Source organism: Chlorocebus sabaeus, chromosome 2, assembly GCF_047675955.1.
Source record: "Chlorocebus sabaeus isolate Y175 chromosome 2, mChlSab1.0.hap1, whole genome shotgun sequence".
Taxonomy (NCBI): Eukaryota; Metazoa; Chordata; class Mammalia; order Primates; family Cercopithecidae; genus Chlorocebus; species Chlorocebus sabaeus.
In genome coordinates, this window is record NC_132905.1 from 906739 (window position 1) to 930092 (window position 23354).

The window sequence follows — 23354 nt, forward strand, 5'->3', positions numbered from 1 at the left end:
GCGCGAAACTACGACCTGGGAGCGAAATCTGTCCCGTAAGACAGCAGCGCGCAGGCGCGAAGCGTGGCGGCCCGGCGCGGTGCTCCCGGCCTGCCCCGCGTGCGCGCTGACGCTGCGCAGTCTCGTTCCCGGCTGCCGCCGTCGCTGCCGCTGTCGCTGCTGCCGCCGCCGCCGCCGCCATTGGAGTCGACGCCTCCTCAGCGCGTCCGCGTCTGGGGCTCACCGCCGTCGCCGCCTCGTCAGGGGCCCGCGCGCCCAGCAGCCGCCGCCGCCGCCGCCCGGCCGGCGCCCGGGGAGTTGGCGGCGGGGCCCGGGGCCGCGCGAGCGAGGGTGACAGGCCCGGCCTCTCGGGGAGGCCCGAGCCGGCGGGCGCCCCGGCCCCGCGTCTAGTTGTTCATGAAGCATGTCGGCCACCAGCGTGGATACCCAGGTAGCGGGGCCGGGTTACGGGGGCCGCGGCCGGGGCCGAGTCGCGGGGGCTGGGTTAGGGTCCTGGGGCTGGACCGCAGAGGCCGGGGTCGCGGGGGCCGGCGTCTCGGGGCCGGGGTCGCACGTGACCGCGCCTCGGGGCCTGCAGAGCTCGCTGCCCGCTGGAGACCAGTTCTCTGGTGAATAACTTTGTGTTTCCTTTTTTCCCTGGGTTGTGTGTACCCCACGTCCCGGCCTGCGGCGGTGCAGAGAACAAAAGGACAAGATAATAAAGGTGAGCGGAGTCCCGGGACGGCCGGCGCGGGCTGGAGTGGAGGAGGACGGGGAAGGAACGGTCCTGGAAGCTGCGTCTGGGACCGGAAACTTTCTCTCTTCCGCCAGCTTCAGGGAGATAAAACTTGAGGTTGTGTGACGATTCTGGGATATTTGACAGGTCGAAGACAAGGGCTTCTCAAAAAGTGAATAAATGAGTGCTCAGAGTAATTTGGGCCCTTCTCTCCCCACTGCATGATCATGGATTTGCTTTGGGGAAGGGGAGGTAGGAGAGGAGGCTTTGCCAGGTGGACATGGCCGCAGGGGACGAGCGACTTGCCTTTTGCTGCCCAGTAGGGGCTGCTCTAGGAGAGGGGCAGTCCGAGGTTCTGCAGGCTAAGCTCCATATCCCGGGTAGTTTCAGCCCGTTTACAAGTCTGTTAGCATCTCCTGTGACATTATGGCTTGGGATAAACCCTCAGAGCGCACTGGTGTGAAAATTGGAACACTTTTTTAGCTAGTTTGTGTGTCAGCTCAGGTGTAAACAAATACTGTGGTTCGTCGTGTTTTAAGATTGGAAAAGGCCCAGCACTTTATTTACCTTTGCTTTCTTTTTCTGACTGAGCATAATAACAGTGGGAAGGTAAGTGGTGTGAAAGGAAGATCAATCTTCCGGCGCCCAAATCACTGAGCCAAAGGGAGAAAGCTACGCTGGGAACTGCTTAGGGCAAACCTGCCTCCCCTTCTATTCTTGAAAAAGATAGTTTCTAAGACATAAAAAGTTACATACCTCCCCCACAGTTTGCCCACAAGGAAATTCCTGGTGGACAAAGGACAGAAGTCAGAGTCATTCCTCCTCACTGAGATAAATGCTTATCTGATTGCTTCGTTTGGAAAGGCTGATCAGAAACTCAAAAGAATGCAGCCTCTTACCTACCTATGACCTGGAAGCCCCCTCCCTGCTTCAAGTTGTCCTGCCTCTCCAGACCAAACCAATGTACATCTTACATTGATTGTTCTCACGTCTCCCCAAAATGTATAAAACTAAGCCGTGTCCCGACCACCTTGGGCACGTGTTGTCAAGACCTCCTGAGGCTGTGTCATGGGTGTGTCCTTAACTTTGGCAAAATAAATTTTCTGAATTGACTGAGACTTGTCTCAGATATTTGGGGTTCACTGTGGAGAGTCAGATAATAACTCCCAGTAGTCCTTCAGTTGCAGCCCCTTCCCTCCTAAGTTTTCTTCCCTCAGTTCGCCATACATTTGGGCATACATTCTGCATTTGGGTGTTTGGAGGCTGCACTTCTATTTGCCACACATAGGTCTTTATTAGACCATGTGAGTTTCACCCTGGTTATGTGTTCCTTGCATTATGTGTTAACACTTAATTTGGTCAATCTCACCAAATTATGATTAAGCCTTTATTTAAAATTTAGCTTAAATTATTGAAAGTTTCCTGTCACCCTTCTAATTAGTTGTGTAAACATCAGTTCTATACTGGTCTTACTCCTTTTAAAATAAAAGCATAATTTCTACTAGAAATAGATGGTAATAGACTTTACTAACTTTGACTTCCATGCTTAAAAGTAATCTTTTAAAATTTGAGGGTAATATTTTGCAACTTTTTGTTCTAGTACAAAATGGTTCTTTACATCAGAAGGATACAGTTCATGACAATGACTTTGAGCCCTACCTTACTGGACAGTCAAATCAGGTGAGTTTATTTTGTTAGCATATATTTGTTTTTAAGTTGGTTTTAATTGTCGTGTAACACACCTTTGTTGTCATTTCTGATTTTTAAATTATCCTAAACAGCAAAGCAGCAGACTATAAAGTATTAGAAATGATAGAATGCTCATGAAGATGTGCCTCCTGTTAACCCTGGGCATGAGTGGGATGAAAATGATTTACCCCGTGGAGGAGGCAGCATCCCAATGGGGCCGGGATGCAAACAGGTCTAGTTGGCTCCAGTTTTTGTGGGTCACTGTTGTATCTTGCCTTTGACGCAGTGGAGTTGTGTGTGTTTCTGAGGCTTACTGGTTATTTTTCGCTCTGGATGATTGGAATTGTGGTCTTGGGAAGCAGCTGAGAGCTGGGCTGTGGAGCAACTGTGGAGCCAGACGCCGCCTGGTTTTCAGTCTTTTTTTTTTTGAGACAGAATCTCACTCTTTGTTACTGAGGCTGGAGTGCAATGGTACGATCTCAGCCCACTGCAAACTCTGCCTCCCGGGTTCAAGTGATTCTCCTGCCTCAGCCTCAGGAGTAGCTGGGATTACAGGCGCCCACCGCCACGTCTAGCTAATTTTTGTATTTTTAGTAGAGACAGGATTTCTCCATATTGGCCAGGCTGGTCTCAAACTCCTGACCTCAGGTGATCCACCTGCCTCGGCCTCACAGAGTGCTGGGATTATAAGCGTGAGGCACCACGCCTGGCCTGATTTCAGTTTTAACTCCACCACTGACTGGCGTGTGTCTGTGGCTTGCCTTCTCTTGCCTCAACTTTCTTTTCTGTGGAAGAGAGAGGAGTAATTCTTTATAGAATTGTTGGGAGGATGACATCAGATGGTGTACATAAAGCACTGAGACAGTACCTGATACAGCAGGGCCCAGTGAGTCATAGCTGCCCTGTTTTCTTAGGTAATTCAGGCTTTCTCTGCCTTGGCACTGTGGACATTTTGCATGGGAACATTCTGTTTTGGGGGCTGTCCTGTGCATTGTTGGATGTTTAGCAGCCTCCCTGGCTTCCCACCCACTAGATGCCATTAGCAACTCCCTCTCCCCATACCCAGTTGTAGCAAGCAAAACTATCTTGGCTTATGTTTTTTGGGGAATACAATTGCCCTGGTTAAAATCTACTGGGAGCTGCTCTCTCTCCTTTGTGCTACTGTTGCAGCAAAACTCCCAAGAGAAGCCATATCTGGTTAAGAGTCCAACTCAGGCCGGGCACGGTGGCTCACGCCTGTAATCCCAGCACTTTGGGAGGCCGAGGCGGGCGGATCACAAGGTCAGGAGATCGAGACCATGGTGAAACCCCGTCTCTACTAAAAAATAGAAAAAAATTAGCCGGGCGCAGTGGCGGGCGCCTGTAGTCCCAGCTACTCGGGAGGCTGAGGCAGGAGAATGGCGTGAACCCGGGAGGCGGAGCTTGCAGTGAGCCGAGATCGCACCACTGCACTCCAGCCTGGGCGACAGAGCGAGACTCCGTCTCAAAAAAAAAAAAAAAAAAAAAAAAGAGTCCAACTCAGGAACCAGACTCCCCTGCCTCCAGGCCAGTGGCTTGGATGAGAGGCTGCACCTCTGTGAGCTCCTCACTTTGGTGAGCAGGCCTCATGGGGCAGCACAAAGCAGATGCTCGCATTCCTTCCTTCGCCGCTTCAAATAGCCCTCAGCTACTGGGCATGTTTTAAAGTAAAACCAGGCTTCACCTCTTCTCTGTGAAGGAATAAAACTAGACTTCCCTTTTCTTTTTTTTTTTTTTTTTTTTTTTTTTTGAGACGGAGTCTGGCTCTGTCACCCAGGCTGGAGTGCAGTGGCCGGATCTCAGCTCACTGAAGCTCCGCCTCCCGGGTTTACGCCATTCTCCTGCCTCAGCCTCACGAGTAACTGGGACTACAGGCGCTGCTACCACGCCCGGCTAGTTTTTTTTGTATTTTTTAGTAGAGACGGGGTTTCACCGTGTTAGCCAGGATGGTCTCGATCTCCTGACCTCGTGATCCGCCCGTCTCGGCCTCCCAAAGTGCTGGGATTACAGGCTTGAGCCACCGCGCCCGGCCTAGACTTCCCTTTTCTAAGGTGTCTTAGAACTTAGAATGTTCCTTCGTCCCCCTCACTCCTACTGCACTTGGCGAATCAAGCCGCTTGGAGACCAAGAAACCTTGTACAGGTGGAGCCTTGGCAGACCTGCCCCCTGCTCCAACCCTGCTTTTGTTTCTTGTCTCTTGGTTGCCTTCTGAGAATCTGTCCCCGCTCTGGGTAGAACTGACTTGACTTCAGTGATGGGCCTTGGATAGAGGTAATGGCAGGAATTTAAATGAATTGAGTTTTTGAATATCTTGTTTTCTTCTGTTCTTATTATTTTAGTACTTTAATAGTATTATGTACTGAATTTTAGCCAATAAAGGGGGAGGGAGGTTGCATCAGTACACTTAAAAATGTGTGTGTGTGTATGTCTATGTATATGTGTGTGTATATGTATGTATGTGTATATTTTGGAGGCAGGGTCCTGCTCTGTTACCCAACCTAGAGTTCAGGGGCATGATTATAGCTCACTGTAGCCTCAAATTCCTGGGCTTAAGCGATCCTCCTGCCTCAGCCTCCTGAATAGCTGGGACTACAGGCATGCACCACTATACCTGGTGATTGATTGGTTGATTGATTGTAGACACAGGGTCTATGTATATTGTACACAGGCTGGTCTTGAACTTCTGGGCTCAAGTGATCTTCCTGGTTTGGCTTCCCAAAGTGCTAGGGTTACAGGTATGAGCCACCATGCCCAGCCAAAAATATTTTTATAAAGTCGGAGCTTTTGTGTTGTTTGGGAGGATTTGTTTACAAAGGGATTAGATTATTTTTATGTCAGTGGGTGTCTTAGCTCTGCATGTGTACAGTACAGTTGGATAACTTTTGATTTACACAGACGTGCCTGTGGAGCCACAGTTAAGACAGTGAAGCCACAGTTAAGACAGGGAACGTATCTGTTGAGACAGCGAATGTATCTGTCAGCCCTGGGTCCTTTTTTGTTGGAGACAGGGTCTCATTCCATTGCCCAGGCTGGAGTTCCCGGGCTCAGGTGATTCTCCCACCTCAGCCTCCCGAGTAGCTGGGACTACAGGCATATGCCACCACGCCCAGCTAATTTTTAAATTTTTAGTAGACATGAAATCTTCCTGTGTTGCCCAGGCTGGTCTCGAACTCGTGGGCTCAAGCAATCTACACGCATCAGCCTCCCAAAGTACTAGGAGCATAGGCATGAGCCACTGTGCCCAGCCCAACCCTGGGTACTTAAAAGAGAAAAATCCAGGTATGGTTTGTAGTATCTAGTTGGAGGCTAGTTTGGTTCCTATGTTTTGTGTGAAACTGTAATACTTAGAATGGTTTAGAAAGTCTTAGGAGAATGCCTGCCTGTTAGGTTGGTTTAACTTGTAATGGGCTGTGAAGGGTTGTTGCCATGTGGTGGGGGTCCTTCCCTCAGAGAGGCCTCACCTCACCCACCTTGCTGTGCTTCTGGTACTAGAGTTTTCATCCTATTTGCCCCTGAGGTGCTTGCGACTGTAGCCGCTCAGTATCTGTCTTCTAGTCTGTGACTCGAATGGGAGTTGGGGGAGCAGAGGAACTGGGAGTGAAGGGCTCTGGGTTGGGCTTGATTGTTGTGATTTTCTCTCTTTTTTTTTTTTTTTTTTTTGAGACGGAGTTTCGCTTTTGTTGCCCAGGCTGGAGTGCAGTGGTGCAGTCTTAGCTCACTGCAGCCTCCACCTCCCTGACTCAAGTGATTCTGCTACCTCAACCTCCTGAGTAGCTGGGATTACAGGTGTGCGCCACCACGCCTGGCTAATTTTTTCTTGGTATTTTTAGTAGAGACAGGGTTTCTCCATGTTGATCAGGCTGTTCTGGAACTCCCAACCTCAGGTGATCCGCCCGCCTCGGCCTCCCACAGTGCTGGGATTACAAGCGTGAGCCATGGTGCCTGGCTGATTTTCTCTTTTGAGGCTTTGCCTGCTCAGGGACTTCTAGTTTCCCAGTTTTCTGTTGTTTTCTGAAAGGAAAGACTGTGAAATGACCCAGAACAGTTCCTACTCAGAGTTAGAAGACCCTGTCTCCGCGTGATGCCTGAGTTGGGAATAGATGCCGCTGGCCCCCCAGGCCTCCTGCGCACTGGCTGACCAACAGACTGAGTGTGTTTGCTGTGACCCCACTGACAAAAATTACCAAGGCCACCTGGGCATGGGGGAGGTGGCACCTGTGCCTGTGCTGCTGGATGAAGTTTTGGTCAGCAGCAGACCACAGTATGATAGTGGTCCCATAAGATTATGATGGTGCTGAAAAATTCCTGTCACCTGGTGATGTTGGAGCTGCCATGTTAAGGGCAGTGCATTACTCATGTGTTTGTGGTGCTGCAGGTGTAACCAAAGCTACTGCCCCAGTCATACCAGGGTATACACCTACAGTTACATACAGTTACGTACAGTGCGTAATACTTGACTGTTACTACTTTATGTATTTACTATACTTTTAAGAGCATATTCTGTCTACTTACTAGAACAAAGTTAGCTGGAGAGCAGCCTCAGGCAGGTTCTTCAGGAGGAATCCAGAAGAAGGCATTGATGTCACAGGAGATGACAGCTCCGTGTATGTTGTTGCCCCTGAATACCTTCCAGTGGGGCAAGATGTGGAGGTGGAAGATCCAGACCTTGTGTAGGCCTAGGCTAATATGTGTGTTTTTTGTGTCCTTTTGGGTTTTTTGGTTTTTTGTTTTGTTTTGTTTTGAAGCAGGGTCTCTCCCTCACCCGGGCGGAAGTGCAGTGGTGACTCATTGCAGCCTTCACCTCCTGGGCCCAAGAGATCTTCCTGCCTCATTTTTGATTTTTTGTAGAGATGAGGTCTCACTGTGTTGCCTGGGCTGGTCTCGAAATCCTGGGCTGAAGCAGTCCTCCTGCCTCGGCCTCTCAAAGTGCTGGGGTTACAGGCATGAGCCACTGTGCCTGGCCATGTCTTCATTTGTAACAAAAAAGTTCAAAAAGTTAAAAAAAAAAATTAATAGAAAAAAGCTTATGGAATAAGGATATAACGAAAAACTATTTTTGTACAGATATGTGATATGTTTGTGTTTACAAAAGAGTCAAAAACTTTTAAAGTTTTTTAAAAAGTAGTTTGTAAAGTAAAAAAGCTATAGTAGGTTAGGGTTTATTATTGAAGAAAGGAAAATTTTAAAATTGAGTGTAGTCTTAAGTGGACGGTGTTTCTAAAGGTGACAGTGGTGTCCAGTGAGGGCCCAGGCCTTCACTTTCACTCCCTGACTCACCCAGAGCAACTTCAGGCCTACCTGCTCCATTCACCGTAAGTGTACGTGTGTCCCGTTCTTGATCTCTTATACTGAATTTTTACTGCACCTTTTCTGTGTTTAGATATGTTTAGACACACACATACTTGCTAAAGTTATAGTTACTTCTATTATTCAGTACAGTTACACATTGTACAGGTTACGGCCTCAGTGTGTGATAAGGATACTGCCTCCACTGTCACACGTCTCCATTTGTGTAAGTACACTGATCACACACTGATGAAATTGCTCATCAGATTTTGGGTAGTTTTTTTCACTGAACACAATGCCTCATCAGAGTGTCTAGGAGTTCCTTGAGAATAGCCTGGAGACACTTGGTACAGGGCTTCCTGCTGTGCCTGCACAGCTCTGGTAGGCCCAGGATGACCTGAGGGCCAGCCGGGGAGTGTCAGTTTCTTGTGGCTACATCTAAAAATATGGGCTTCCTTAAAATACCCAGTGGCAGAGCCTGCTAAGTAGGCATTTGCCATCACAGCGGCTTCCCAGAAACACAGCTGGAAGGACACAGTGGGATCTTAACATGCTTCTTATTGGCAAGTTGCTGAAACAAATGCAGGAATTCTGTCAGAAACTGCTGTCTCTGCATATTGATGCCACCAGCTGAGGGGCTGAAATTGCAGCCTCAGAAGGACCAGTCCTGAAAACAGATCTGAAAAGTGAGCAGCCAAGTAGGTAAATTAGGGTTTTTTGGTTATTTTCCTCTAACATTTTCTCTGTGCTCTCTAAGGCTTCTCCTGAAGAGCCGCAGGTCATCCTGGTAGGCCTGTTCCCTGTCCTGGGTCAGAGCTGGTTCCCAGGAGCCGTGTCACTCCCTCACTTTTCAGCAGTATGCTCGATACTTTTCCCTTTTACATAATTTATTTGTATGTGTGTTTTTTTATTAAGCAAATGCTTCTCTCTGTTCCTCTTGGGCTTCTGAAGGGATCCTTTCTGCTTTAGTCTCTCCTCTTGGTCATTCCAACTCTATCTCAGAAAAATGGATATAGGAAGTAAACATTTTAACTTCAACTTAAATGGTTCTGTTCATTCGGATGGAAGTTTCTTTTTTATAATGTCGTTAAATTTGAGTAAATATGTAAAACTGCTCTTAGTTCTTTTTTGTGTGTTTGTTTTTTTGAGACGGAGTCTCACTCTGTTGCCCAGGCTGGAGAGCAGTGGCGCTATCTTGGCTCATGGCAACCTTCGCCTCCCAGATTCAAGCAATTCTCCTGCCTCAGGCTCCTGAGTAGCTGGGACTACAGGCACCTGCCACCATGCCCGGCTAATTTTTATATTTTAGTAGAGATGGGGTTTCACCATGTTGGTCAGGCTGGTCTCGAACTCCTGACCTTGTGATCCACCTGCCTCGGCCTTCCAAAGTGCTGGGATTACAGGCCTGAGCCACTGTGCCCGGCCTAGTTCTAATGTAGAGTTGGGGCTTTTTTGTGTTTTACTGTTTGGATTTTCGAATAACCTGGAGATAATATGTTCCCTGATTAAAGTTTTCTTTAATTCTTTTTTTTTTTTTTTTTTTTTTTTTTTTTGAGACGGAGTCTTGCTGTGTCACCCAGGCTGGAGTGCAGTGGCCGGATCTCAGCTCACTGCAAGCTCCTCCTCTCGGGTTCACACCATTCTCCTGCCTCAGCCTCCCGAGTAGCTGGGACTACAGGCACCCGCCACTTCGCCCGGCTAGTTTTTTGTATGTTTAGTAGAGATGGGGTTTCACCGTGTTAGCCAGGATGGTCTCGATCTCCTGACCTCATGATCCGCCCGTCTCGGCCTCCCAAAGTGCTGGGATTACAGGCTTGAGCCACCGCGCCCGGCTTCTTTAATTCTTTGAGTGTCTATTTTGTTTATCGTTTTTAAGTTAGTCACAGGAGGAGGCTTAAGAATTTAAAGTTGTATTTTCCTTTGTCAGGGGACTCTGATTTTTCCTTTAAAATGTGTTAGTCTTTCTTTTTCTTTTTTCTTTTCTTTTTTTGTTTTGAGACAGAGTTTCACTCTTGTTGCCCAGGCTGGAGTGCAGTGGTACAACCTCGGCTCACTGCAACCTCCGCCTCCCGGGTTCAAGTGATTCTCCTGTCTCGGCCTCCCAAGTGCCTGTGATTACAGGCACGCGCCACCACGCCTGGCTAAATTTTTGTATTTTTAGTAGAGATGGGGTTTCACTGTGTTGGACAGGCTACTCTCAAACTCCTGATATCAGATGATCCACCTGCCTCGGCCTCCCAAAGTGCTGGGATTATAGGCCTGAGCCACCGTGCCCGGCCGAAAACGTGTTAGGTTTTCTTCGATGAGGTCTTCAGTTCTCCGCAGGGGCTGCAGTGAGGTGCCTAGCTTGTGAAAGTGTTTAGCAGTCTTCTGTGGAGGTGGCTGCAGAGTAGCAGGATCATGGTTTTGCCTGTATTGTCCTTAAAAGGTCTGTTTATGCCACTCATTTACCAGGACCAAAATATGCTTGCTCAGAGGTAGTAATGTGTTAAGAACAAGCTTTGAATTTGTTCTCTTTTTTTTTTTTTTTTTTTAAGACGGAGTCTCGCTCTGTTGCCCAGGCTGGAGTCCAGTGGTACAGTCTCGGCTCACTGCAAGCTCTGCCTCCCGGGTTCATGCCATTCTCCTGCCTCAGCCTCCGGAGTAGCTGGGACTACAGGCGCCGCCACCACGCCCGGCTAGTTTTTTGTATTTGTAGTAGAGACGGGGTTTCACTGTGTTAGCCAGGATGGTCTCGATCTCCTGACCTCGTGATCCACCCACCTTGGCCTCCCAGAGTGCTGGGATTACAGGTGTGAGCCACCGCGGCCGGAGTTAATGCAACTATATCCCTGAGGAGTAAACTTTCACATTCATAACTCAGTGCCCATGGAGCCATGGCGCTAAGGAATGTTGAGGGGGCAGTACCGCTCGCCTCCAGCACTTGGCAGCAAGTGAGCGCTGAACCTGTGCCTGACTGTGTGTGAGACAAAAGGAGATCAAAGGCCCTGAAAGGAGGCTGCGTGTGTTTTCCAGGCAGCCCAAACTGTGTTTCCATTTGTCTCCCACGTGCTGTGACCAGGACTGTGAGTGGGACAGCTTCTCTGACCAGGGAAGGAGTGTGGGACAGCAGCCTGACACGTGGCTCATAAAGAAGGCAGAGGACAGCATTTCCAGGTTTTCTTATGTGCAGAATGACTTACTTCACATAGCATTACAAATTAACCTGCCGCTTTACCTTCAGAGTTTGGAAGGAAAGATGGCAGATGTAACAGGAAATGGGCTGTCAGTAAGACTGAGATAAAAATGGAAATCGGGCCCACAGGACCGCAGGTCACTACGTCCAGCCTGCCTGTGTAGCCGTGTAACCCGGTGAGGACAGAAGTGTCAGGAAGGTTTAGGGCTGCCGGCAGAGCTGATTAGTGTCACCATCTTCTGTGGCTCAGGGTGTGAATGGTGGTGATCTGGAGCTGAAGGGTTTGCAGAGTACCAGCTAGAACTGTAGGCCCTGCACCTTGGGTAGAGGGAAGCTGGGTGGGTCATTTGTGGGCTCTGTGTCTATGTGGCCTGTGTGCTGGGTGTGTCCATTTAATGCTTCAATTGGATTTTCAGGATGTTACATGCTTAATGTAATGTGCATTTTTTCATGTGGTAAGTGATGTCCTGTCTTGGTTAAGGCTTTAAGTGTAGTCAGAAGTGTTCCTGGGCATATGTGTCCATGGCCTGACTCCTCTGGTTGGTGTTGTGGCCAAGTGGATTACAATACCACACGGCCATCGAGGTCTTTTTTCCATCTGCTCTTTTTGCGTGAGGAGGAGGATGTGTTGTGATTGCAGCGCTGCTGAGGAGCATGCGTCCAGCCGTTGGGAGGAGGAGGCTGGCTTCCCTGTGGGGGCACTGTCCCCTTGCCTGCCGTCCTTGAAGGCACCTTTGGCCAGCGACTCAAGGAGCAAGTCCTCTGCACAGACCGCCCCCTGATTCGCTCACCCTCCTGTCTGGGCCTGTTGGCCAGGGCAGCACCCGAGGGAAAGGCTGCAGCAGAGGAGCCAGCATCGTGGAAGTTGTTTGAGGGAGAATAAGCTCAGGTTAATCTCATGTTTGTACAACACTGATAGCATCTCAATTGTCTTCTTATACCCCCAGAATCTCAAATTTGTATTACAGGGAAACAGCAGTTAGTGCATTTTGAAAGATGATTCTGGGGCCAGGCGCTGTGGGTCGCTCCTGTAATTCCAGCACTTTGGGAGGCTGAGGCAGGTGGATCACCTGAGGTTGGGAGTTCAAGGCCAGCCTGGCCAACATGATGAAATCCTGTCTTTACTAAAAAATACAAAAATTAACCGGATGTGGTGGTGTGCTTCTGTAATCCCAGCTACTTGGGAGGCTGAGGCACGAGAATCGCTTGAACCTGGGAGGCAGAGGTTGCAGTGAGCTGAGATCTCGCCGCTGTACTCCAGCCTGGGCAACATAGTGAAACTTTGTCTCAAAAAAAAAAAAAAGGTTCTGGAATTGTCTGCTCACAACTGGAGAAGTCACCAGGAAGAAAATTAGAAAATACGATTTCTGAAGCCCTTGGTTTTCTAGGATGGGAGCAGCAGGCAGGAAGTGGTGGCTAGTCACCGGTTCATTAGTCCACCAGTGTTGGCTGGTGTCGGGACACTGCCCCCAGGGAGAGCTGCTTGTGGTCACCCCTCCAGTGAAGCAGGCCTGTTTCATTGTCTGAGATCCCAGTCTCCCTCTTGCCTCAGCTGCCTTCCCACCGGGTGTGCCCGACTGGGTGCTGTTATCCTTCATAGTGTAGCCTTTGATGCCAACATGAAAGGTCACCGTGGCAGGGATGAGGTTGGGAGATGAGGTCTGGAGCGTATTCTCTTTATGTAGAACTTTCTGGTTACTTGGACGACTGGGGGGAGGGGAGCAGGAAAACTGCAAATCCAAAAACGGGCATCACAGACTGGAGAGCTCCGTGTTTTTTACTTCCTGCTCTGTTTTCTGTAATAGCATTTTGACACTCTTAGACGATGCATCTAGGCGGGAGCCTTCTTGCATCACACCGGACCCCTTCTCACCTGCCTGTGCGCATGTGTATGCGTATAAGCACACCTCACACGAACGCGCACACACACACACACCTCACACGATTCACCCGCCTGTGTGCATGTGTGTGTGCATAAACGCACCTCACGAACGCACACACACCTCACACGAATGCACGTACACACACACCCCCCTCACACGAAAGCCATTTTAAGGCAGTATTGGAGGGACCCAGTCATGACCAGACCCTTGGTTGAGTCTCTCCAAGGAGGTGCCGTCCCAGAACTGCTGACTTTAAGTCTAAATTTGTGCCCTGGGCAGCTCTTCCGAGACCCCTACGATGGGGCACTCAAGCACTCACCTTCTCTAGCAGACCTTTTTGGCTCAAGGTTCTGTCACTTTAAAACCACTCTCTGAGGTTCCAGTCACCACACAGACATGTTTTCACAAGGAAGCCCAGGTGAGTTGGCATCCAAAGCAAGGGCTGCTCTGCACCTGGAGTGCAGAGTCCTCCACTTAGGATGCTTTCTCTTGGCTGAGGAGCTGGAGCCAGCCAGGGCCCTCTGTGCAGGGGCCTACTCCAAGAGCCCAATGCTGTGCCCAGGAAATCATGGGAATGTGAACCCCCTTGGACTTAGAGGCAGGGGCTCTCTGCTAGGAAGGGTGTGTGGAAGGAGCCTCTGAAGCACCCTTGAAGGATGTCTGGGAGAGCTTTGGTCCAGGTATGGAAGAGTGTCCCAGGAGGAGTGTCAAGGCCCAGAGGTGGGCGCCTGGGGCCTGCTGAGTAATTAGTGAGCTTAGGGTCTGTTCTCTGGAGCAAACTGCCTCACGGCCCTGCACATCCTGGTTTGCCAATGGAAGTATCTCTGCCTTACAAAGCTGTTTCAGTGCCCATGATGCCATCCGTGTCCGCCATAAGCATTGTCGTCAGCAGGGCAAGGGTTTAGTCCTAACTCTGGATTCCTTTGTGGGTAAGAGTAGAGGGAGGGGCTGCTCCCTTGCCAGTTCTAGAGAGGCTTAGCTTAGTCATTTAGCCTGAATTCAGAGCCTTGCAAATGATGCTTTGCATTTTGAGATGACACCCTGGTTTGTGTTCATTATTAATTTCTCTGTCTTGATTTGGTTCTCCCATTGGCGACCACAGCTTTAGTGCTGTGCAGGTCTGTCTTTTACCCCGCCTGTGCTTGAGCGAGAGGCGGTTGGCATTTTCATCATCTCCTTGTGTTGTGGAGGTGCTGTAACTTGTCACGTTTGCTTTTGCAGAGTAACAGTTACCCCTCAATGAGCGACCCCTACCTGTCCAGCTATTACCCGCCATCCATTGGATTTCCTTACTCCCTCAATGAGGCTCCATGGTCCACTGCAGGGGACCCTCCGATCCCATACCTCACCACCTACGGACAGCTCAGTAACGGAGACCATCATTTTATGCACGATGCTGTTTTTGGACAGCCTGGGGGCCTGGGGAACAACATCTATCAGCACAGGTTTAATTTTTTCCCTGAAAACCCTGCGTTCTCAGCATGGGGGACAAGTGGGTCTCAAGGTCAGCAGACCCAGAGCTCTGCGTATGGGAGCAGCTACACCTACCCGCCGAGCTCCCTGGGTGGCACCGTGGTGGATGGGCAGCCAGGCTTTCACAGCGACACCCTCAGCAAGGCCCCCGGAATGAACAGCCTGGAGCAGGGCATGGTTGGCCTGAAGATTGGGGACGTCAGCTCCTCTGCTGTCAAGACGGTGGGCTCCGTTGTCAGCAGCGTGGCACTGACTGGTGTCCTTTCTGGCAACGGTGGGACAAATGTGAACATGCCAGTTTCAAAGCCGACCTCATGGGCTGCCATTGCCAGCAAGCCTGCAAAACCACAGCCTAAAATGAAAACAAAGAGCGGGCCTGTCCTGGGGGGTGCACTGCCCCCTCCACCTATAAAGCATAACATGGACATTGGCACCTGGGATAACAAGGGACCTGTGCCGAAGGCCCCAGTCCCCCAGCAGGCACCCTCCCCACAGGCTGCCCCACAGCCCCAGCAGGTGGCTCAGCCTCTCCCAGCACAGCCCCCACCTGTGGCTCAACTGCAGTATCAGAGCCCTCAGCAGCCACCCCAGACCCGCTGGGTTGCCCCACGCAACAGAAACGCGGCGTTTGGGCAGAGTGGAGGGGCTGGCAGTGATAGCAACTCTCCTGGAAATGTCCAGCCTAATTCCACCCCCAGTGTCGAATCCCACCCTGTCCTTGAAAAACTGAAGGCTGCTCACAGCTATAACCCTAAAGAGTTTGACTGGAATCTGAAAAGCGGGCGTGTGTTCATCATCAAGAGCTACTCTGAGGATGACATCCATCGCTCCATTAAGTACTCCATCTGGTGTAGCACAGAGCACGGCAACAAACGCCTGGACAGCGCCTTCCGCTGCATGAGCAGCAAGGGGCCCGTCTACCTGCTCTTCAGCGTCAATGGGAGTGGGCATTTTTGTGGGGTGGCCGAGATGAAGTCCCCCGTGGACTACGGCACCAGTGCTGGGGTCTGGTCTCAGGACAAGTGGAAGGGGAAATTTGATGTCAAGTGGATTTTTGTTAAGGATGTGCCCAATAACCAGCTCCGGCACATCAGACTGGAGAATAACGACAACAAACCGGTCACAAACTCGCGGGACACCCAGGAGGTGCCCTTAGAAAAAGCAAAACAAGTGCTGAAAATTATCAGTTCCTACAAGCACACAACCTCCATCTTCGACGACTTTGCTCACTACGAGAAGCGCCAGGAGGAGGAGGAAGTGGTGCGCAAGGTGAGTCTGGGTGTTGCAGGCAACTGCCATGCAGATGTGTCCTTGGTGCTGCACTTAGACCAGGTGGCCTGGTGGTGAGCAGATGCAGCAGGTCCGCCAAGCTGAGTCTCCTGACAGGCAGCTCCCAGTTGGCCGCAGGTGGGCGGGCCCAGGCCCTGGCAGCCTCGTGGGCTTTCCCCGCAGAGGGTACCGCTAGTAACCAGTGATGATGTTTGAGTGGATGTCACCAAATGACTTTGATCACTCTCCACTTACAATTGAATAATTGGGGCCACAGTGTACACATTCTGTACACTGTGTAGAATTTTCTGTACACTGTGTAGAATTTGAGGGTAACTTTCTTCTCTCCTTTTTGAGTCGTGATACTTTCTGGAACAGGGCTTCCCAGCCTCTGTCCGTGAGGAACACTTAGGTGATACTCACACAGCACTGCAGTGGGCACATAGGGCATCGAGACCTCACTTGGCCAAGGGCCCTTGTTTGCCAGGACACTGACCCTCAGCAGCTGGGAAGTTCCGGTCTTTGATCTGGAGGTTGTTGCTTTATTTTTCTTTTAAAAACCCAGTATCCTGCAGTTTTTGGAAACAAACTCACTCCATCTAGGTCCTAAAGAAAATGGCGGTGGGGTAGGTTTGGAATCCAGACATTTTATAATAACAAATACGGATCCTGGATCAAAAATCCATTGATTGGGCCTTTTTGAGACAGTCCTGATTTCCTGGGATACTTGTAGCCAAACTCCTGAGTCTGTGCCTTCGTGTGATGTACGACGGGACTGAGTGTGTCTGCTCCTCAGAAGGGCTCAGACGCCCATAAACTGGCACCAGCAATGGGAAAATGGTGCTGCTGACATACTTCATACACCAGCAATGGGAAAATGGTGCTGCTGACATACTTCATAATGCTTCCTTTATTCAAGAGAGTTCATCCTGAGATTGTCTCCTGCTTTTAAAAAAATATCTCTTCCTGAAATGTCAGTTGATAATAGATGGGTTTTCAGTGCTTTTTCAGTTCTCTATGTTAAAGGGATTATTCACCTGTGAGTGCCAAGTGTCCTATTGTATTTTGGGCTGAAACACGTGTACTTGGCATATATGGGGATATGTATATCTATATATATACTATATATATACACACACACACTATATATATCTATACCTATATATATATATAGGCCTGCACTGTCTGCAGTCTTAACATTATGCAAGTCCTGAACAACTTGGGGCTTGTAGAACTTTGGAAGAGTATCAGTCCCTCTCTTTTGTGAGAAGAGAAGAGGATGTCATTTATTTCGTTACTGGATTCTGAATTAGTTACTGAAATTCTGTGTTCAGCCCTTTTTTTTGTTTTGTTTTGAGATGGAGTTTTGCTCTGTGGCCCAGGCTGGAGTGCAGTGGTGCAATCTTGGCTCACTGCAACCTCCGCCTCCCGGGTTCGAGTGATTGTCCTGCCTTAGCCTTCCAAGTAGCTGGGATTACACACATAGCTCTTTTAGGTATAAAATAAATACTGAATTGCTAAATTTGCAGGGATAATTGCTACTGAAGCTTTAGGTCCTTAGCTGGCTACACTGGAAACTGGCTGTGTGTGTGCGTGCGCACAGTTTTTCTTCTTAAATACCGTGATACTTGGGTTTTCGTAAAGTGTGCGGACTCCTGACCTGGTTGGTGTTTTTAAAATTCTAGTGTCTTACAACTTGCATTATAAAAACTTGATCCTTAGATAACTGCGTTTTTGTGTCGGGTGTTGGGTTAAGCATCTTGGTGGGCGGCCTGCAGGGCCTGTGAGTGTCGGCCTGCAGGATCTAGGTGTTCCTCAGACCCCTCGGGTGTTCGAGGCAAGTCCAGCAGAGCACCGGTGCCGGTGGAGTGTCACTGGACGGACCTTGGTAACCCTCCCTAAACTGTTAAACTCTGGGCCCGTGTGGGTCAGTGTTAGCATTAATTCATATTATTGAAAGTGACAAATGAGAACTTGATTTGTTAATATTTGGTGGAATTTCAAATAGCTTTTTTTTTTTTTTTTTTTTTGGAGACAATCTCACTGTCACCCAGGCTGGAGTGCAATAGTGCAACTTTAGCTCACTGCAGCCTCAGCCTCCCAGGTTCAAGCGATTCTTCTGCCTCAGCCTCCCAAGTAGCTGGGATTATAGGCGCCCACCACCACGCCCAACTAAATTTTGTGTTTTTAGTAGAGATTGGGTTTCACCATGTTGGCCAGACTGGTCTCAATCTCCTGACCTCGTGACCTTGGCCTCCCAAAGTGCTGGGATTCCGCCTGGCCGAGTCAGTGCAGTTTTAAGAACAAAGTAGTGCACTTTAGAGAGAGTTGTGGGGAAGCTTCACCAGAGGAAGGAGTTGTGGGGACTCCTTCCTCTTGGTTGTAAACTGCGGTTGTGCTGGTGGAGCCCCTGTGCAGTTTTCTCAAGGTTCTCTCAGGACTTCGAAGAACAGACCTACCTTTTCTTTGTCATTTAGAGTTTGGCCGCATTGCTCTAAAGCTCATAAACAAGTTGAACGTTGAAAAAGTAAAATAGAGTTAGCATTTTGCAAGATTGCTGTCCAGCTATAAATTTGGAAACATACTGATTTCTTAGGACAGCAGTAGCTTTTATGTCAGCAGAGTCTGACCAAGTCCTGGGTTGATACATTTTTTGGTTTTAAAAAAATCTAGAAACTTCTTAGCTTAAAACAGTGAAAGTGGTGAGCGTTCCACATGGTGAGCATCGCTTAGTTCCTCAGACTAACTGTCCTTGCCCTGGCGGCAGGTGCCCCCGACCCGACCCCAGATCGACCTCCGGGTGGGCTCTTTGAAACTAAGTAAAGAGGTGTAATCCCAGCACTTTGGGAGGCCGTGGCGGGCGGATCACAAGGTCAGGAGATCGAGACCACGGTGAAACCCCGTCTCTACTAAAAATACAAAAAATCAGCCGGCCGCGGGGGCGGGCGCCTGTAGTCCCAGCTACGCGGGAGGCTGAGGCAGGAGAATGGCAGGAACCCAGGAGGCGGAGCTTGCAGTGAGCTGAGATCCGGCCACTGCACTCCAGCCTGGGCGACAGAGCGAGACTCTGTCTCAAAAAAAAAAAAAAAAGAAACTATAGAGCAGAGAGAATCTCAGGCATAAGCATTTCCTGGATGCTTGTTGAGCATTCCTCGAAAGAACAAGCTGTACTTCTTTGTCTTTTTTGAGAAATTTTATGAGGAATAGTATTTTTAAAGAGCACACAGTAAACTTTGTAGCTGTTTATAAGGGCTGAAGGGAGGGGGCGCGTTTCCCTGTGAGTGGCTTTAACATCAGCTAGTTTGAACTCAAGAGATTGGCATTTGCTTTTTAGGAACAGCAATACTTCTTTTGTTAAGAGATTGATTGATTGATTGAGACAGTTTCAGTCTGTCCCCCAGGCTGGAGTGAAGTGACACAGTCTCAGCTCACTGCAACCTCTGCCTCCTACGTTCAAGTAATTCTTGTGCCTCAGCCCTCAGAGTGGCTGGGATTACAGGCGCCCACCACCACCCTAATTTTTTTTTTTTGTATTTTTAGTAGAGATGGGGTTTTACCATATTGACCAAGCTGGTCTTGAATTCCTGAGCTCTGGCAATCCGCCCGCCTTGGCCTCCCGAAGTGCTAGGATTGCAGGCGTGAGCCACCACGCCCAGCCTGTGAAGAGAGTTTTTAAACAGAATTTTTAAGAGAGTGCAAAATACAGAGTTCTTAATTTTTCCAGTTTTACATTTGAGGGTAGGGAGGAAATGTTAATTCTTAAGAGTAGGACCTGCCTATCCAGGTCCTTAATCCAAATACTCTGGGGCCTTCTCGGGACAGAGAACACCACAGCGGCTTGTGAGAGCAGCCACAGTTGAGGAGGCTGGTGTTTATTCCAGTGCCCAGCAAAGTTTGTTATTAACCGGAAGACACATTCAGTCCATTTTTAGCAAAAGAGGTTTCAGGTTAAATGTTTGGGTGTCCCACCCGCTGGCTTTATTAGTTTGTGTCTTAATAGATAAGGGGCCAGACAAGGATGGAGGTGCCTCGGATGCATCTTTCTGTTTTGTTTTTATTTTATTTTGAGATAGGGTCTCTCTCTGTTGCCCAGGGTGGAGTGCAGGGCAGATAATAGCTCACTGCAGCCGAAAACTCATGGGCTCAAGCTATCCTCTCGCCTCAGCCTCCCAAATAGTTGGGATTACAGGTGCGTGCCACCACACTCGGCCTGGGACACCTCTCTAGCTGAGTGGTGCAGCGTGTGCTCCTTAGATCACACATTTTCATCTTTGGATGCTGCCTTGTAAGGAGACTGAAGGGGCTTCTAGACACTGCTACTCAGGGAGGCCAGTGTGGGAAAAGATTCGGGTGTAAGTCTCAAGCTTGTGTGTCATACACTCTCTCTGGAAAAGATGATTCTTTTAACGGGAGTCGGCAGCAAACCTGGTCAGAGGAGCTTTGCCTTGAGCCAGTCTAGCCATGGGGAAGTGGGGGAAGGACCTGAACTGGACAGGCCAACACGGGTCCTCCTACCCTTCATTAGCCACATGACACAGCACTTTGTTAGCCAGTTGGAAGGATTTTGGTGTCCTTTGAGCCGCTGAGAAGTTTAAATGAGATAAAATACAGAACAGCTTCCGTCTCCCTGGACTGCTTGAGGGCCTGGTCGTGCCAGCTCCTCCCTCTGAGTGTAGAGATTTTCACATTGCTAAGTGTCTTTCCATGTGGAATGATAGTGGCACATGAGGGAAAGACAGCTGTGGGAAGTAAGGCTTCCCATTAGACAAGTGGCCCATGTGACCGTCGTGGTTGATGCTTTTCTCCTGGTAGAGGGGGTGGGGAGAATGCCATGCCCAGTGTGGCCAGTCCCCCACAGAGCAGGCCCAGCGCAGCTCAGAGTTGTGTGCTGGTGCGGCCTGGGTGCCATCCAGGGTCCTGCCTCCAGATCTGCAGGCACAGCTACGGGGCAGCCGTGGACCCCACTTCTGGGAGGGTTCATCTGTGTGGTTACTCAGCGCGTTCAATTGCTGTCTTTTCTTTTTGCAGGAACGGCAGAATCGAAACAAACAATAAGGACGAACCAGTTTCTTACATGTTCTAACGTTTGACTTTGAAAACAGTTTAAAACACGTGTGCTTGGTCAGCTCCAGTGTATCGTCCCTTGCGGGGGTTGAGTGTTGCATCTTTGCCTTTCTTGTCGTTTATTTTTGCCCAGATGGATCTGCATTTATTTGTACTTTTTCTATGTATTATAATCTTGTAGAAGTCACTAATAAAGGAGTATTTTTTTGTCAGCTTATCAATCAGACTGATCTAATGTGAAATACAAGTATCCTTATAAACAAAGCATCTATTTTGGCGGAAATTATGTTCTTAAATTCACAGTCATTTGATATTGTTCTATGAGACTTCATATTTCTCATCCCTTTATTGCTTCATAGCAAACATAAGAAACCATGAGTCATTTTGTCATTTAGAGTATTCTGATAAAATCTCTTGAAAATACTGAAATCAAAAGGTTAATGATTATCTTGTTCATTCTGATTTGTCATTTTATTTGTCTAAAGTGCTATTTTACCCATTTGATTTTTCTACTAGTCAGATAACTTTTAATTTTTTAAATTTGGGAGACACTTTTTTTTTTGTTTTTGGAAAATTTTTCCTTCCAGATCTGTTGCCCACTGAACGGCCACCCGTCCCTCACTGTCCTGGTGTCCGGTTGGGCTGGATGGTGTTGGGGCATGATGTGGGGAGGAATTGGAAGGTGCTTCGGTCTGGTTCAGGTTCGGGCATTCTTCGTTGTTTGCACATCTTTTTAAATTTTACCCTTTTCTTAAGAATCCTAATGCAGTCTTAATATTTTATACCAATAATGCTGAGCTTTCAGTGTAGGGTCTGGTAGTACAGACGGTGTGACGGGGGATGCTGCTGGGTGTAAATTTCACTGTGTGTCTAATTTTTTTTCCTGTTGAATGGGTAAAAACAAAACAAAACTTTTTTAGAAAATGAATTTGCTGTCATGTTTTGTGGAATGAGGGACCTTTGAGCTCACTACCACCTGGAGTTTGAGTTGAAGCATGAAAATGGTGCCCATGCCTGACGCTCCAGCGCCTGGATCTGCACGTGCCCTTGTAGAGGATCCTTACTGTCCTAGAGAGCAGACGCTTTCTGAAAACTACTTGCTCCAAAAGACCCTCTGAGTTAACGTTTCAGCTGTATCATTAGACTTGTATTTAGAGCGTGTCACTTCCTCTGAACTGTTACTGCCTGAATGGAGTCCTGGACGACATTGGGTTTTTCCTCTAGGAGAATACAAGCCTTAATAAACAATACTATTTAGCAAGCCTGGTGTCACCTCGTTCTTCACCCTACTTGATGAGTTTAGGTGTTGGAGCTTTTTAAGCTGCAAAGCCATTCGGGGAGTCACCGTAGAAAGCCCCTGTGTTTCTCAAGGTGTGGGATTCTCATTCTCTCGCTTTCGAAGAGGGAGCTGTTAATTTCTTTAAGGCTATAAACTACATGGTACCATCGCCCACCCCTCAGCACACGGATGCACAGACGCAGCAGTGTGTGCGGCACCTGGGCACTGCTTCCTCCTTTCCAGACTTGGCTCCTTACCATCTCCCTCCATTCATCCTCCAATGCCTCTTGTTTTTTATGCGATAAAAGAGTTTAATACCTGTTTAGTTTGTTTTCCTTTTGAGGTAAAATTTACAAGCACTGAAATGCACATTGTGTACATCTGCAGAAGTTGACAAGTATGTGATAAAGTTACACAGTATTAGCATCAGCCCAGAAAATCCTGTCGTACCCTTTCCCAGGCAGTCACCGCCTCTGCCAGAAGTTAGTAGTTGGTTTAAGGAAACACAAAATGCGAACGGGGAAAACGTGTCTGTTCTGACGGGCCAGTTAGAGGTAGGCTGTGTGTGCTCCCACCTGCAGCTCCAAATGCTGCTGTTACTTTAGGGAAGTGTGTTTTCAACCTCGAGTAGCTAATTCCTTCATATTTTATGCCATTTTCTTGAGTCCTGGGCTCCTTTAAAGATTAGTTCCCGGCTTTTAATGCTGGGCCGAGGCTGGGCCTGGTGGCTCACGCCTGTAATCCCAGCACTTTTAGAATGCTGGGCCGAGAGGTGCTGAAAGGTGGCGAGCGTGACGGTGGGTGCCGTGCTTTTATCTTTGGTTTGTTTCATTGTTGTGGAAGAAGTGGATGCTATTGTCCCCACAGAGTGGGAGGTGATGGCAGGAACTCTGGCAGGTGGTAGTTGCCGACTGGCTTGTGAATGGATAGTGGATCGTGCGGTCTAGACAACACCTCCCCTGAGGCCTCCAGACGGGAGGAGTCGGTGGCTTCTCCCTTTGCCAGCTTGGAAAGTTTTGTAGAACTGACACCGTATCTGGGTGTTAAGGGCCTCCTGCCTGCATTCCTGGTGCGTGGTGATGCCAGGCAAGGAGCCAGGCCCACCAGGGGAAGGGAGAACCGAAAGGCATAGGTTTGTGGAATGAGAGAATTGGGCGGGGGGGCGGGGGAGGGACTTCATCTCATTTTGCTTTATAAAGAGCTTTAAGTTGTTAGTATTTCTCACCCCTGCCTCCCTAAAAGCCAGCCACATGAGCCCTATTCCTTTTTCCCTCTACCCATCTCCAAAGCCCACCATGCTAGAATTCTCTTTTTTTTTGAGATGGAATTTCGCTCTTGTCACCCAGGCTGGAGTGCAATGGCGCAATCTCGGCTCACTGTAACCTCCGCCTCCCAGGTTCAAGTGATTCTCCTGCGTCAGCCTCCCAAGTAACTGGAATTACAGGCATCCGCCACCACACCTGGCTAATTTTTGTGTTTTTAGTAGAGATGGGGTTTCACCAA

The 23354-nt window shown here is 48.9% G+C and overlaps 1 protein-coding gene across 1 annotated transcript; it reads left to right on the forward strand.

The window, feature by feature from the left end:
- Positions 1-121: 121 nt before the first annotated feature.
- On the forward strand, positions 122-21833 carry YTHDF1 (YTH N6-methyladenosine RNA binding protein F1). Its single transcript, XM_008011364.3, has 5 exons — positions 122-430; positions 679-703; positions 2316-2395; positions 13988-15508; positions 20537-21833. Exons 1-5 carry the CDS (start codon positions 404-406, stop codon positions 20561-20563), a joined length of 1680 nt encoding a protein of 559 aa, XP_008009555.1. The 5' UTR covers positions 122-403; the 3' UTR covers positions 20564-21833.
- The last annotated feature ends 1521 nt before the right edge of the window (positions 21834-23354 follow it).